The sequence below is a fragment of the Pipra filicauda genome, unplaced genomic scaffold (assembly GCF_003945595.2).
Source record: "Pipra filicauda isolate LSUMZ 115617 unplaced genomic scaffold, ASM394559v2 scaffold508_size1329835_pilon, whole genome shotgun sequence".
Classification (NCBI taxonomy): domain Eukaryota; kingdom Metazoa; phylum Chordata; class Aves; order Passeriformes; family Pipridae; genus Pipra; species Pipra filicauda.
In genome coordinates, this window is record NW_024104652.1 from 711509 (window position 1) to 724925 (window position 13417).

Consider the following 13417-nt stretch of genomic DNA (forward strand, 5'->3'; position numbering starts at 1 on the left):
TGGAGAGAAAGGGAGCCCAAGCTCGGGGCAGGTGCAGAAAACACCTGGGAACCCGCAAAACTCCTCCCAACCCACCAGTTTTTTGGAGAAAACCCCGTAACTGCGCCGAGCAGCACCTCTGTCGCAGCCCCAACTTCCACAGCTGCTCCCACACCAAGAGAAGCGAGAATTCCTTTGGAATGACACCTCAAAGCCACCACTGTGCTGCGAGAGGCAGCGTGGTGGGAACACCGAGAGCCACAGCGACCCTGCGCACCAGAGCAACGGGAAGGTGTCAAAGCTGAGCTGCAGAGCTTTCCACCCAAGAGTGCAGGTGGGAACAAAAGGCACAAGGATTTCACACAGGTGTGGTGTGTCCGTGTAGGAACCACCACCACGACAGCCCCAGCTCCTGGGATGAGACTCCCAGGAGCTCTGCAGGAATGACACAGGATGAAAGAACAACCCACCATCCGAGACCCATCCCGGGTGCAGAAGTTTTATTGACTGGCCCAGTTCTGGGTGTGGTGTCCTCGGATCTGCTCGGCCAGCACTCGGCAGCGCTGCCCCAACAAGCCCAGCAGAGGTACCAGAACACAAATCCTGGGCTGCTCCAGGTGAAGCTCCAGTCCCATTTCCTGCCTTCCTCAGCCCGCAGGCATGGCCAGCCCACATCTGTCCTGCAGGAGATCTCAGCTGCTGAGCCCACCCCTGATGCCTCCTGCCAAGTCCACCAGGGAGAAGCTGTTTGGTGTGGATGAGTCACCAACCACACCGGAGACAGTCCCTCTGTGGTGTTATCCTACCCCCTTCTCCCTCTTCTCCAGAGCTCTGGCCAGAGGACACATCCTGCGGTCAAAGGCCTCACGATGGAAAATTCTGTGAAGAGATTTTTACAAAAATCATGGATTTATAAGCACTGAACCCACGTGTTGTGTCAGCACAATACGCAAAGTATTTTTTTTGTGCTTCATTAATCAACCCCAAAATGATCAAACCAGCCCTGGGAGGTGCTGAGCACCACAGTGCCAAAAACATGGAACAAGACGATCTTTAAGGTCCCTTCCAACCCAAACCATTCTGGGATTCTGGGATTCTCTGGACCCACCGTTTGCCTCCTGTGGATGTTCATGATGTGGATGTCTTCGCTGCGATACTCCTCGTCGTGCTTATCCAGGGGAATTTTTTCCAGCTCGAAGTCCATCTGAAGCAGCTGCTTGTCCAAGAACACACAGAATGATTCCACAAAGGCCTCTACAACCATCCAAGCCATTTTTCCCACCCCGTGCAGCACATTCACCCTTGGTTTAACCACCCCAGCACCAACTCAAAGCTACGACACCTTGTAACACTTCCGAAGAATCTATATAAAGCTTGTGCTAAAACATTCTGGGGGGGATTTAAAAGATGTGTGGATGTGGCACTTGGGGACATGGGTTAATGGTGGCCTTGGTAGTGCTGGGGGAACGACTGGACTTGATGATCCCAGAGGATTTTTCCAACCTTAACAATTCTGTGGTTCCAAGATTTTGCTTCCCCCAATCTCTGAAGCGCTAAGCCAAACCACAGCACCTGCCTCTGTCTGCCAACCCTCTCAAGTGGAAGAGAGGGGAAAAAACAGGCTAAACCACCCCACCGTGGGCTCTGGGACACGCTCAGATTAACTGGGCTGCACCTGGCAAGCCAAGGAAGGAAATAAATCACAAAAAAAAAGCAGAAAATCAGCCAGAAACACCCACAGCTGTTGTTTGTTGTGGGAGTGGCACCTCAGCAGAGCCGAGCCCAGCCCTCCTCACAGCCAGGGCCCCACAAGGGTGAGAGGCACAGCTAATTATGAAACAGGTGCTTTTAGTAACACATACAAATCAACCTGGCATTCTCACCATTCCCCTTTTTATTGTATTATTATTATTATTATTATTACTACTACTACTGCATATAATGCTTTTCAACAGCCATCACAGGTGCAGAGTTAAATCTGCACTGACCACCATCCCACACCTGGGAGGGATCCAGGTGTTCCCCCTGTTTCTTTCCTCTGCCTGCACACATGACACAGCTGGAACATTTAATTAAATCACCTCAGTAGAGGACAACAATTTTTCCAAGAGCAGCTCCATCACTCAGAAGAGAGTGCTGAGTTCCTGAGTGAAACTCTCTGTGTTTTCCCTCTGCTTTCAACGAAACAGCCTAAAAGAAAATGTGCTAAAACTCACTTACTTCAAAGTATTTTCTCTCGATTTCAGGGTTCTTCCCCATGGTTCTTTGCTCGTAGCAGCACAAGACACACGTGTCAGGGCCAGTGAGGTCCTTCAGCGTCTTCAGCAACGGCTCCAACGACTGCCCAAAAGAGGTTAAACATTTCCCACTTGGATTTCAAGCTCATTTCCCTGGAACGATACCCTCCAGCTAAAGTCTTCACCCAAGAGAGAAATTCCCAGTTTTGCTTTGCAGGGAGTTATTTTTAGTGCTTTAACTGGGACGAGAAGAACATGGGGGCAAGCTGGGAAGCAGAGGAGAAAGGGAGACTGCACGGGAGAAGAGTTTCACAGACTGACCAAGAAAACTGAACTAGAACCAAAGCCAAAACCATCCCACCCTGCTGAGCGGGCATTTCCTTGAGGCACAACAGTATTTCCTGACATGTTTCAAAAGTGAGAGTTTTCTCAGTTATTCCTGGAATATGGCTCAGATCCAGACCACTACGTATGGAAACGGGACCAACGTGCAGGGAGTCAATGCCAGGGGCTGGTAAAACCATTGGAAGGGCACTGGGACATGGGGTTCTTCAGGTCATTTCCCTTTTCCTGCAGCTTCTCTTAGCTCTCTCCATGTACATCCCACAGAACTCCAGCTGAGGACGTGGGTCAGACTACAACAACCACAAAGCTGAAGCATGATTTCTACTCTTGCCTTCCCAAGGGAAGCACGAGGAGAACCCAAACTGAGCAGATGTGGCACTTTCACGTTTCATTTACCAATGACTTCAACAGTTCACAGTGTTTTTTGCCTTACACTTCATTCCAAATGTATAAAAAAAAAGGGGAGGAATAAACATTAAATTCGGGGTTTAACATAAAGTCCCTGGTTGAAACTCAAATGGCCCTGAATCTACTCAAAATGCCTTTTTCAGTCTTGTTCTATGTATTCCTCAAAATCACAGGGACCAAGGTACACTATTTATTTGAACACTTCTCATACTAAACACACTGAATCCATCCCCCCTTCCCAAGGAACCTTTCCTTAGGGGTTTTGCAAAGTCCTCTTTTACCTCCTCATAGTAAATGCAATCAGCCATGAGTATATAATCAGGGGGAGGCTGAAATTCTGTTACATCTTCTCCCCTAAAAAGAACAAACAAGAAAAAAAAAAAACAAACCAACAAAAAGTGAAAACAAGCTTCAGCAACAACACATACAACTAAAGGACTGAGTATAAAATTAACTGTTTTCAAATTAAGCATCCCTTAACGCAGTGATGTTTTGAAGTATATTTAGCAATTTAACAAAGCCAGTACAGAATTACAGAACCACAGAACACAGAACAAATAGGAACATGGTTTGCACTGGGAGGGACCTTTAAGATCATCCAGTCTCACCCCCTGCCATGGGCAGGGACACATTCCACTAGCCCAGGTTGCTCCAAGCCCTGTCCAACCTGGCCTTGGACACTTCCAGGGATCCAGGGGCAGCCCCGGCTTTTCTGGGCAACCTGGGCCAGGGCCCCACCACCCTCACAGGGAAGAATTTTTTTCCTAGTATCTAATCTAAATCAACTCTCTTTCAATTTTAGCCCCGTTAAAGCCGAACAGAGACATTAAAGGTTCATACAAACCATTTCAGTACCTTGGCTCGGACTGACCCTGTGACCAGGTGCTTGTTGTTCTCTATATTCACCATCAGCAGCTCCTGCAGCTCCTCGAGGTCCGTGACCGTCACGTTCGCCCTGTAACACAGACACGGGGTCAGGGACCAACACAACGGCACCGGGCCGCCAACGGTGTTTAAAAGAGGCGTTTAAAGGCACGCAAAGGCCCTGAGGGAGGTGGCGGCGCGGCTCCCCCTCACCCCAGCGTGGCTGCCATGATGCCGACGGCGCCGGTGCCCGCGCCCAGCTCCAGGACGTGGCGGCGGGCGAGGGGACAGGCGCCGGTCTCCAGGAACTTGGCGAGGACCAGCGCGGCGTCCCACACCACGGAGCCCACCCCTCCGGCCGCCCGCTGCTCCAGCCGCAGCGCCGGCCCGGCCCGCCGCTCCAGCTCCCGCACGAAGCCCGCCATGGCCGCGGCTCTGAGGCGGCGCGGCCCCTCCTCAGCCTCCTCCTCCTTCCCCTGAGGGGAGGAAATGGCGGGCGGGCGCCGCGCCCTCCCCTCAGCGCGCCCGCCGGGGGCGGTTTGCCACCGAACGGGGCATATCTCTTTAAATCACTTTATGCTTCCTTATATCAGCTCATGCAGCAGCGGCGGGGAGTCGTCGAGAGGAGATTTAAACCCGTGAAATAAAGCGGTGACGGGCAGCCTCTGGAGGCGGGGGGGGGAGGTCCGCGTGTTAGAAAAGCAAATTATAAAGTTAAGGGGCCTGAGGAGCTGCGGCGCTCGTGGAGCTGGGAGAGGAATCCGCTGTTGGGGACTGAACGCCAGGAAATGCATGCAATATTATATTAAAAAAAAAAAATACAAAGCACAAAGACGTGTTACAGAAATCAGAGATGCCCTGTCTAGATGCCCTAATAAAAAGACTGAAATTGTGGGCTAATTAGCATGAGAAACAAGAAATCGATACCGATAAAAGATAGAGTACTAATTAACAAGAGAACTATGTAACTTGTAGCCAATAAACACTAATTCCTTTGTTTGCTAAACTATATTAGCAGGGAAAGGTTTTGATAGTGTGTGTGTTACGTGGAGCGATCCCCATGTACCTTCAATGTTCAGTAAAGCAATTCGAATTTCTAACCTAAAAAACTGGTTAGAGAGTTTATTTTCAGTGACAGCTCCATGGTCTTGGAGGCTTTTCCAACCAAAATGATTCCATGAATCCACCACTCGTGTCCCGGAGGCAACACAAGCCCCCCAGACCCCGCTCCCTCACCCCTCCTGACCAACTCCAACCTGACTCTTGCTGAAGCTGCTTTTGCTAGAAATCCTCCTCCTACAACTTACAGAAAGGTTTTAATAAACCTGCAAAAGGGTTTCAAGAAACCTACAGAAAGGTTTTTAATAACCTTACAAGAAGGTTTTAATAAAGCAGCTGAATATGATGCGTTGATTGCACGTAGACATTTTGAAGTGCAAAGGCTTTTGATTTTTTTTTTTCCTCCCCCCTGGATATGTGGAAGGATTTTATTATTTTATTTCTTCGCATTTCTTTTAGACTAAGGAAAGACCTCGTGGCTGTCTGGAGCTTCCTCATGAGGGGAGGCCGATCTCTTTGTGTCCCAATGACAGAACCCAAGGGAAGGGCTGGAGCTGTGCCAGGGCAGGGTCAGGTTGGATCTCAGGGAAAGGTTCTTCCCCCAGAGGGTGGTTGGCACTGACCAGGCTCCCCAGGGCAGTGGGCACGGCCCCAAGGCTGCCAGAGCTCCAGGAGGGTTTGGATGATCCTCTGGGGCACAGGGGGGGATTGCTGGGGTGTCCTGGGCAGGGCCAGGGGTTGGACTGGATGATCCTTGTGGATCCCTTCCAACTCAGGGAATTCTGTGATTCTAGAACACTCACTCCCTGCATTTCCAAGGGATTCTGAATGGTGTATTCAGACTTGTGGTGGAAAATTGTAAATCTGGGAAAAAAGGTAATAAAAAAAGGTTCCTTTTGTCCCTCCTGTTTTTTCATCTGCTTAGCGGTGCCATAGCACCCAAATTATTACAGCTCCAGAGCAGACAAAACTGCTGAAATTCTGGAACTCAAAACAGGATCACTGAAAACAACTACAAAGATGTTTCTTTTGCTATTAGATGCCTTCGCATTCCATCTGTTGATCTGTGCTTTTCTGAAGGAACTGCCTTTTCCCACACAAGCCAACTTCAAACCCGAACTTGACATTTTTCCCCTCTGGCATTTTTTTGTTGTTCTTTTTACCTATCCCTCTAATTATGAAGTAACTGAAAAGTTAATTTATTGCTCTCTTGGCATTCCTTGAACCACGCTGGTGGGAATCTGACGGCATTTGACCACTTCCATGGCCATGTTATGTTTTCCTACGGGATATTGAAAATGGTTCTGGCATAAGCACTTTTACAGGGAGGCATAAAGCTGACACCTATATATTCTAAAATTTGGGGGAGAATTTTTTCCTCTTCCACAACACACAAAAGTCTTAAAAAATATTTTTCTCCTTCTTTAGCAGTAGCTGCTGGTGACGAATTCCAAAGAGTTAATGCAAAGAACTAGGTAACGAATTTTACTTGGTTGAGGCATCATCTGTTTCCTACCTGCACTCCCAGTTCATGCATCTCAAATTTGGGACTTCTTGAACCTTATTTTTTCAAAATGAAGCAGCTCTCCTATAAAAAGTCGCATGAATAGATGCCCTCTTTTCTTCCTCAGGAAAGGAACACGAAGGGGACAGGCAGTTGGAGAAGACTGTCCAAGAGACAGATGGCAAAATGCATCTTCCCAGGAGAAAATGGTGGGATTCTTGGGGTGGTCCTGTGCAGGGCCAGGATTTGGACTCGATGATCCTGGTGGGTCCCTTCTAACTCAGGATGTTTCTAATTAACATCCCTCCCCGGACATATCTCCTCTCCTTTTCCAGAGGGAACGGCCAAGACGGTGGGAGCAATACAGGCAGGATGATGAGAACCTGGAGTGTGACTTGGAAGCCTGGGATGGGCCCAGCTGCCAAAGACTAAAGGACAGCCAAAGCTGAGACCAGCAGCATGGAAAACTGGGGCATTTTGTATTGTCCAAAATGCAATTCCCAACCTTGTCCTTACAAGGAACACGCACCGCTCAAGCTCTTAAAAATTAAGACTGGGGTGATTTATTAATCTTGTTAAGAACTCTGATACAAAGCACAGTAAAAGGCCACAGACCAGTAAATAAAATGTGGCTTCTGAAGGCCACTTTATAAATGCTGCTACAGTGCTACCAGTAAAACAGACTCACTCTCGCACCAGTTCAAACACGGCGTTCGACTGGCAAAGAAAAGTTCCATTCACTTATCAGTTCAAAAAGTTTAATAAAGCTTTTAAGTGTTTGCTGGTTTAAATGCTACCAATTTCCAAAATGGATTCACGATTAAGTTAAGTGTAGATCTACAGAAAAGTTGTTAGGTTTGGAAGGCAAGACTGTTCCCAAGCCAGAGGAAACGCTTCTGACTGGATACGATCACAGGAGTAGCAACTGTATTATAGGCCTCAAAGTCAACTTCAATTTATACAGGTGATTAGAATATATGTAAATATACAATATAAACAATTGTACAGACACAGGCATAGTTTTGTTCTCCACAACAGTAGATAAATTCTTTAGCTTAAGACACCTTCGCCTACCAAAATAAAAAGGCACATCTGAACAGGATGTACTTGGGATCCTTCCCAATATCCCAGATGGGTACTCCTTGTTCATCCTTTCTCCAAATAACCAAGGCCAACTGAATATTTTGGTATTTAGATTTCAACCTAGTTTTTGTCTTCAGCAGCAAATCAATGGCGATTAAGACACGGCATGAAAATATCCCAGAACAGGAGCTGTCACTCAGGAACCTCCAGGCTTAGCCAGAGGTTTCAAATCGGTGACACTTTATATCCTCGTGTTGTTGAGCGTCCCATGGTTGGGTTTTTGAACTAAAAAAAAAGGCCACTGGTGCTCAAATTTTTTTGAAAAAAATTCCACAGACGCACCTTTTTTTTTTTGGCTCAGTGCAATTCAGTGATGTCAGTTTAAAATTCGTTTAGTGTATTTTACAGTGCAAAAGGTCTATTTTTGTGTCCTGGCAGAACTGTCGGCACTGAGGATGTGAACCAAGGCAATGCTGCTGCTCACCTGAGGGTAATGCTGCCCAACCACACAGGCTGGGGTGTTTGTGTGTGTGTGTCATCTGAATTTTTTCCAATTTAAACCTTTTTTTTTTTTTTTTTGAGCAGCAGCACTTTAAGCATAATTTGTGAAAATACTAAAATACACCGCCTTTTTTTTTCTTTTCGAATAAAAAAAAAAAAAAAAAAAAAAAAAGAAGAAAAGAGGAAACTTTACAAATACTATTCCAGTGTCAATGACTACTATGGCAAAGGTCATTGAGGAGTTTCTGCATTTTCTAGCAAAGACAGTCTGTGCAAAGGAGGGTGGGAGAGCTCCCTTTTGTAAGTCTTTGGTGGCAGTTTTGGTAGCTGAGGGCTGGAGTTGTGCCGGGGCGGGACGGGGGGCACGGGCGGGTGCACCAGGTTGTTGTGACTCGCGCTGGTCACGCAGCAGCGGCGCAGGACCCGGGGAGAGGGGGTGCTGGGAGGGGTGCCCGGGGAGCTGGGGCCCGTGCCAGCCTCCCGCAGCCACTCGGGATCCCTGTGGAAGCGTCCCAGCGGCGGCGGCTGCAGGCTCAGCGGGCAGTTGATGAAGTGCTCGGGCGGCCGGAGCGGAACCGGCGGGGGAGTGTCGGGAAGAGGGTCCCGGGGGGGTGGAGGAGGAGGGCTGTGCAGAGGCTGGTCCAGGGGGGTGGTGTAAGCAGGAGCACGAGGCTGGATCTTTGGAGGCGGCGGCTGCCGAGGTGGGATTGCCGGAGGGTCGTCATCCGACTTTAAGTTTCCCTGCAGTGGAAAAGGCATTGTGAGAAATGGAGATCAAGGAGTCGTGGAACAGTTTGGGTTGGAAAGGATCTTGAAGGTCATCTGGTTCCACCCCCCTGCCACGGGCAGGGACACCTTCCACTAGACCAGGTTGCCTCAAGCGCCATCCAGTGTGTCCTTGGACACTTCCAGGGATCCAGGGGCAGCCACAGCTTCTCTGGGCAACCTGTGCCAGGGCCCCACCACCCTCACAGCCAAAACTTCCTTCCCCATATCCCATCTAACCCTGCCCTCTGGCAGCTTAAGGCCATTCCCCCTTGTCCAAGTGTTTAAAGAGCAAATCTGACAGATGCAGAATTCTCCTGATCTCTGCTACTGGTGCTGTCAGAAACAGGACAGCCCATTGATCCAAACAGGAGAACTGTGTTCCTGAAATTCTTACAGAGTTTGGACACTGGGAACATAAAACTTGGAAAGGGCAACTGGAGCTCTGCATCTCAAAGTCGTTTAGATTGACAGAATCCCATCAGCTCGATGGCTGGACTCAACAGTCTTCAAGGTCTTTTCCAACCTAAATCATTCTGGATGATCCCTGATTTAGTATCCAAGTTATTCAATCTAGGACAGAAATACCTTAGCATTAGAAGCATCCTGATCCATCTTTTTTCGTGGAGGAAGCGGAGGAGGGTTCTGAGGCTCATCACTCAGTTTGGGAAAGCTCCCCCAGGAGCTGAAGAAAGTCTCTGGAGAGGGAAAAGCAGATCTTTTACTGCTTGTGCAATATCTGAGGAACATATTCTGGAATATTAAGCCAAACTCGAAGCAACTCAGACAAGCCGATCTTTGTGCTCCACAGCAACATGAACCAGTAACTTCAGCAGCATGAAGTTCTTTAATTCATTGCTTTAATCAGATCTAGGTCTCTCAAAGTGTTCTCCTATTTCCAGAATCAAAGATATGCATCAACAATCAGCAGGCAATGCTGAAGGACAGGAAAGTAAATCAAGTGAACTCCAAGTGAGTTTTTACAGAGGGGGAAAAAATATCCTCAAATTAAGAAACAACACAAGCCCCCAACCTGTACTGGTGACTTTTGTCACACCTTTGTTATTTCTCTCAGAAATGCCCAGAGCTGTGTGCCAATCCATCAGGCACTTGTGCTCTCCAGTTGGAAATTTTAATCGCATTATGAAAAAAATAGATGTGGAATAAGCAAAAAGAGCAGCTGAAAACACGGGTGAATGCAGGATATCCCTCACAGGTGTGGTACAAAAGGAGCTGCTTCTTGCCCAGCAACAGAGCAGTTGTTTTCACAAAGTGAAATTAGGAAATTATCAAGTTGCTTCATTTGCAGCATTAGACAAACAGAACAATCATGAAGGACATCCAAAATAGAAGCAAAATCACGCAAGAGCCAGGAGATAAAAAACCTAAACCCCACCAAAACTAAACCAGGCAGTTTCTAGACTTTACATTCCTCACTGGACATCTGACCTACAAAGAACCCCACTGAATGCAGCCCACATTTTCATCCCAGATTTCAGATTTTCATTCCCATTCAGCTTTCCTGAACCCAGGAGGGGCAGAGTTAAATATTTAACAGAGTTCCACTACTCACTCGACTGAGGCAAACTCACAGGAGCGAAGATGCTGTTGTTACCTGTGGGGGGAAAAAAATGGATTAAAGACCTTCCAGACAGAACATCTGCACGTAAAGAAAGCTTCAGTGACCTCAGAGATCACGAAAATCTCCAGGTTTATCTCCTGCCAAAGTGAATTAAAACTTCCCGCGTAAAACATTCCCGAACTACCGATTTTAAGTTACGGTGGGAATTAACTTCACTACTCTAAATTTTGCAACTTTTTTGTTTTAAAGGAATAAATCTGGGGAGCCTGAGGGACAGCAACAACGATTCTTAGAACGTATTTACCGTAAGAACTGTTGAGATCTATGTCTGAGAACACACTGAACTCCGAAGTCGCCGACACCGGTGGCGTAGACGGGGTGTTGGGAGAGGTGGGTGCCGAAACTGTGGATTCATGTTCCGCCTCAGTGATCCTACTGAAGCTTATCTTGCTGGGCTCCTTTTCGAGTGGCAGTGGATGGCTCCTCAAGGTGCCAGAGGTGGAGCCGTGTCTGCCCGTGTTGGGCCTTATCCCGGGGGATTTCAGGGGGTACGTTGTTTTCCTAGGCTGCAGACAGTGAAGCTGTTAGCACTGTTGACATTCCAGACAGCAACATTTCCAAGGCTCTGGGAGATATTTTAAACAGTATTTATCAAATACACCTTAAGGAGCTGTACAGGGACAACTGTTGTGAGGTACAGTGTTATTTATACAGCAGGAGTTTACTGGGATGTTATGGGTGCAACTTAATAAAATCTTTTTTTCCCAGCTTAATTTTAGGGTTTTTTTCCACAACTATGAAGACTGAAGAGTGCAGTTTCTGATGCCAAGCAGGACAAAACGCAGGGAAAATCAAGTCACAACCTTGGGAAAGACAAAGTTACTTCAAGCCACAGAGCAGCACCACAGACACACTCTGTGCTTATCCACAGGTCACCAGGATCCTACACACATCCAGGATCAAGGACACACCTGGACACATGCTGTCCACATCCTCTGGGTTAGTAAGGATGAAATTCCTACACCCAGGTCACTGGGTGGACAAAACCAGCCTTGTTAGGCTCAGGTGTAACAGCCCAGATCAAAGCTGAGCCTTGGAAGGTGAATTACGCTCCCACCCTGCAGGGGTGTCCAAATTACAGCACCCAGAACTGGACTTTCCTGAAATTCCAATAAGATTCTCTCTTTGGAAATGGTGAGCTGTAAAAGAATTCCTGCCCAGCTGACAGACTGGCAGGGTGGACTCCTATTTTTAGAAAATCTTTCACAGAAATTCCTGTAACAGCATTTTTGCAACAGCAATTTCTGGCGTTTTCTTGCCACCTTTGTAATTTCGTCTCACTCATTCCTCCAACAGGAGATTTCAAATCCGATTTATAGCTCTCCCAAAAATCAGAGATGTCTCCAGCTCCTCAGGCAATTACAACATATAAAAAACAAGTGCTCTAGACCACGATCTTCCTGCTTAAAAAAGAATCCTGGGCTCCAGTAGCTGAGGTTTTTTTAAACCCCTAAATTGCTACTCCTTTGAATTGAACTGTATTTTCTTCAGCAAGAAGGTTGCACCTGGTCAAGTTGTGCAAATTTTGCAACAACACCAAGTATTTCGACAAAAGAAAAACAGAAATTACCTTCTATTTAAAGAAAACTGAACACATTATGTGTAAAAGTCTTATTTCAGTTAGTATTGATATAAGACTTCTCGATATTGTGAAATGAGAAATGTTGCTCCACGTTTTATCATATGACTATATGGTAAGACATACAAATATAACAGCAATATTTCAGGTTCTGGGGGAAAAAAATGCTAATTTTAAAATAAGCCAAAGGTTGTATGTTTTAATAGAGGCAAGCATCAGGAATAGAAGTATTTGTAAATCAAGTTTAGCTGGAAAATCATCTCATGATAAGGAATTCCGAAGGAAATACATACAACTTATTGAGTCAACCATGCAGGGTGACCAGTGGATTTTAGCTATTTAATTTTAATTAAATAATCCAGGAGTTGGACTTGATGATCCTTGTGGGTCCCTTCCATCTCAGGGTATTGTGTGATTCCACGAATTTTCAGGAAAACACTTACAAATCGAGGTGGCTGCTTGCAGTTCCGAGGTTCAATCTCCAAGGACTTGTTGAACAGATAATCTGTAAACTCTTTTTCTGGGATCTTCCCCATGGGATTGAGATTCTCAAAGAATTTCTAAATGAAACAAGCACCAATAAGATTTAAAAAATAAGGACACACACGAAATTTTAATTAAATACTTTGTAACTCACTGGTTTAAAATCTATTTTTTCACCACTTCTGGGTAGTTCTTAGTGGGGGTGCTTTGTTTTCCACCAGCCACTGTTCCCCCCCTCTTCTGATGGTCACAATTCATGCAAAATTAGGTCCAGTATTAGAAGATTATTTGGCAGTTTTTGTGGTGTTACCTTTTTTCCCCCTCTCCAATCCCCAAACAGGTGTTTAATGGTTGATTACCCGAATTTCTGGCTCTATCCGTAAACAATAAGGCTGGTTTTGGTACTGCTGAATTTCTCCTGTAATTTCAGCCACTTTTCTCCTCTTGCTGAAGTTAATTAATTCTTTCCCTTGTCTTTTAAGGAAGTCAGGATTCCCTTCTTCTGTCTTCAGGATATTTGTCAGGTATATTCCTGATAAAAACAGAAGGAGTTTTTAACTACACACCTGCAGCAAAGTCAAGTTTGGACTGACACCACAAAATATTGGTGTGACTTACCAAAGAAAGGCACACAGGGTGGGTTGATTGACTTCAGCTTAGCTAAATACTTCTTAAAATGATCTTGGCTTAATTCTACTGCTTCATCCAAGACTCTTTTCTTCCTTTCCTGTAGTGCCTAAGTTGCCAAAGGAAAAAAACAGGGATGGAAATCTTCTCAATACCGTGATCAGCAAATACGAGGCAATTCCCTGGCTGTCTCAGCAAAACTTGGGAGCTGAAATTCAGATCTGAAAGCACCTCTTGTATCAAATATTTGCTCTGGATTACAGCACTCCCAGCCCAACAATTCAGTCACGTGAATCCTGAGACTACTATAAACAGAAGATTATTTTGTCTATCAGTGAACA

General features: G+C 46.3%; 2 protein-coding genes across 2 annotated transcripts in view; both read right to left on the reverse strand.

Moving 5' to 3' along the window:
• Nucleotides 1-461: 461 nt before the first annotated feature.
• Nucleotides 462-4338, reverse strand: VCPKMT (valosin containing protein lysine methyltransferase). Its single transcript, XM_039386829.1, has 6 exons — nt 4047-4338; nt 3814-3924; nt 3251-3323; nt 2200-2319; nt 1088-1195; nt 462-858 (listed from the first exon to the last, which is right to left on the reverse strand). The coding sequence occupies exons 1-6, from the start codon at nt 4256-4258 to the stop codon at nt 844-846; spliced, it is 639 nt and encodes a 212-aa protein (XP_039242763.1). The 5' UTR covers nt 4259-4338; the 3' UTR covers nt 462-843.
• A 2598-nt stretch (nt 4339-6936) lies between these two features.
• The window catches only part of SOS2 (SOS Ras/Rho guanine nucleotide exchange factor 2), a 42652-nt gene continuing 36171 nt past the window's right edge, over nt 6937-13417 (reverse strand). The window contains exons 17-23 of the mRNA XM_027744420.2: nt 13068-13185; nt 12809-12981; nt 12410-12526; nt 10632-10893; nt 10319-10360; nt 9334-9443; nt 6937-8721 (exon numbers count right to left, since the gene is read on the reverse strand). Of these exons, the coding sequence (XP_027600221.2) occupies nt 8212-8721; nt 9334-9443; nt 10319-10360; nt 10632-10893; nt 12410-12526; nt 12809-12981; nt 13068-13185 (1332 nt within the window). The 3' untranslated portion in view covers nt 6937-8211. The remainder of the gene's footprint in view (nt 8722-9333; nt 9444-10318; nt 10361-10631; nt 10894-12409; nt 12527-12808; nt 12982-13067; nt 13186-13417) is intronic.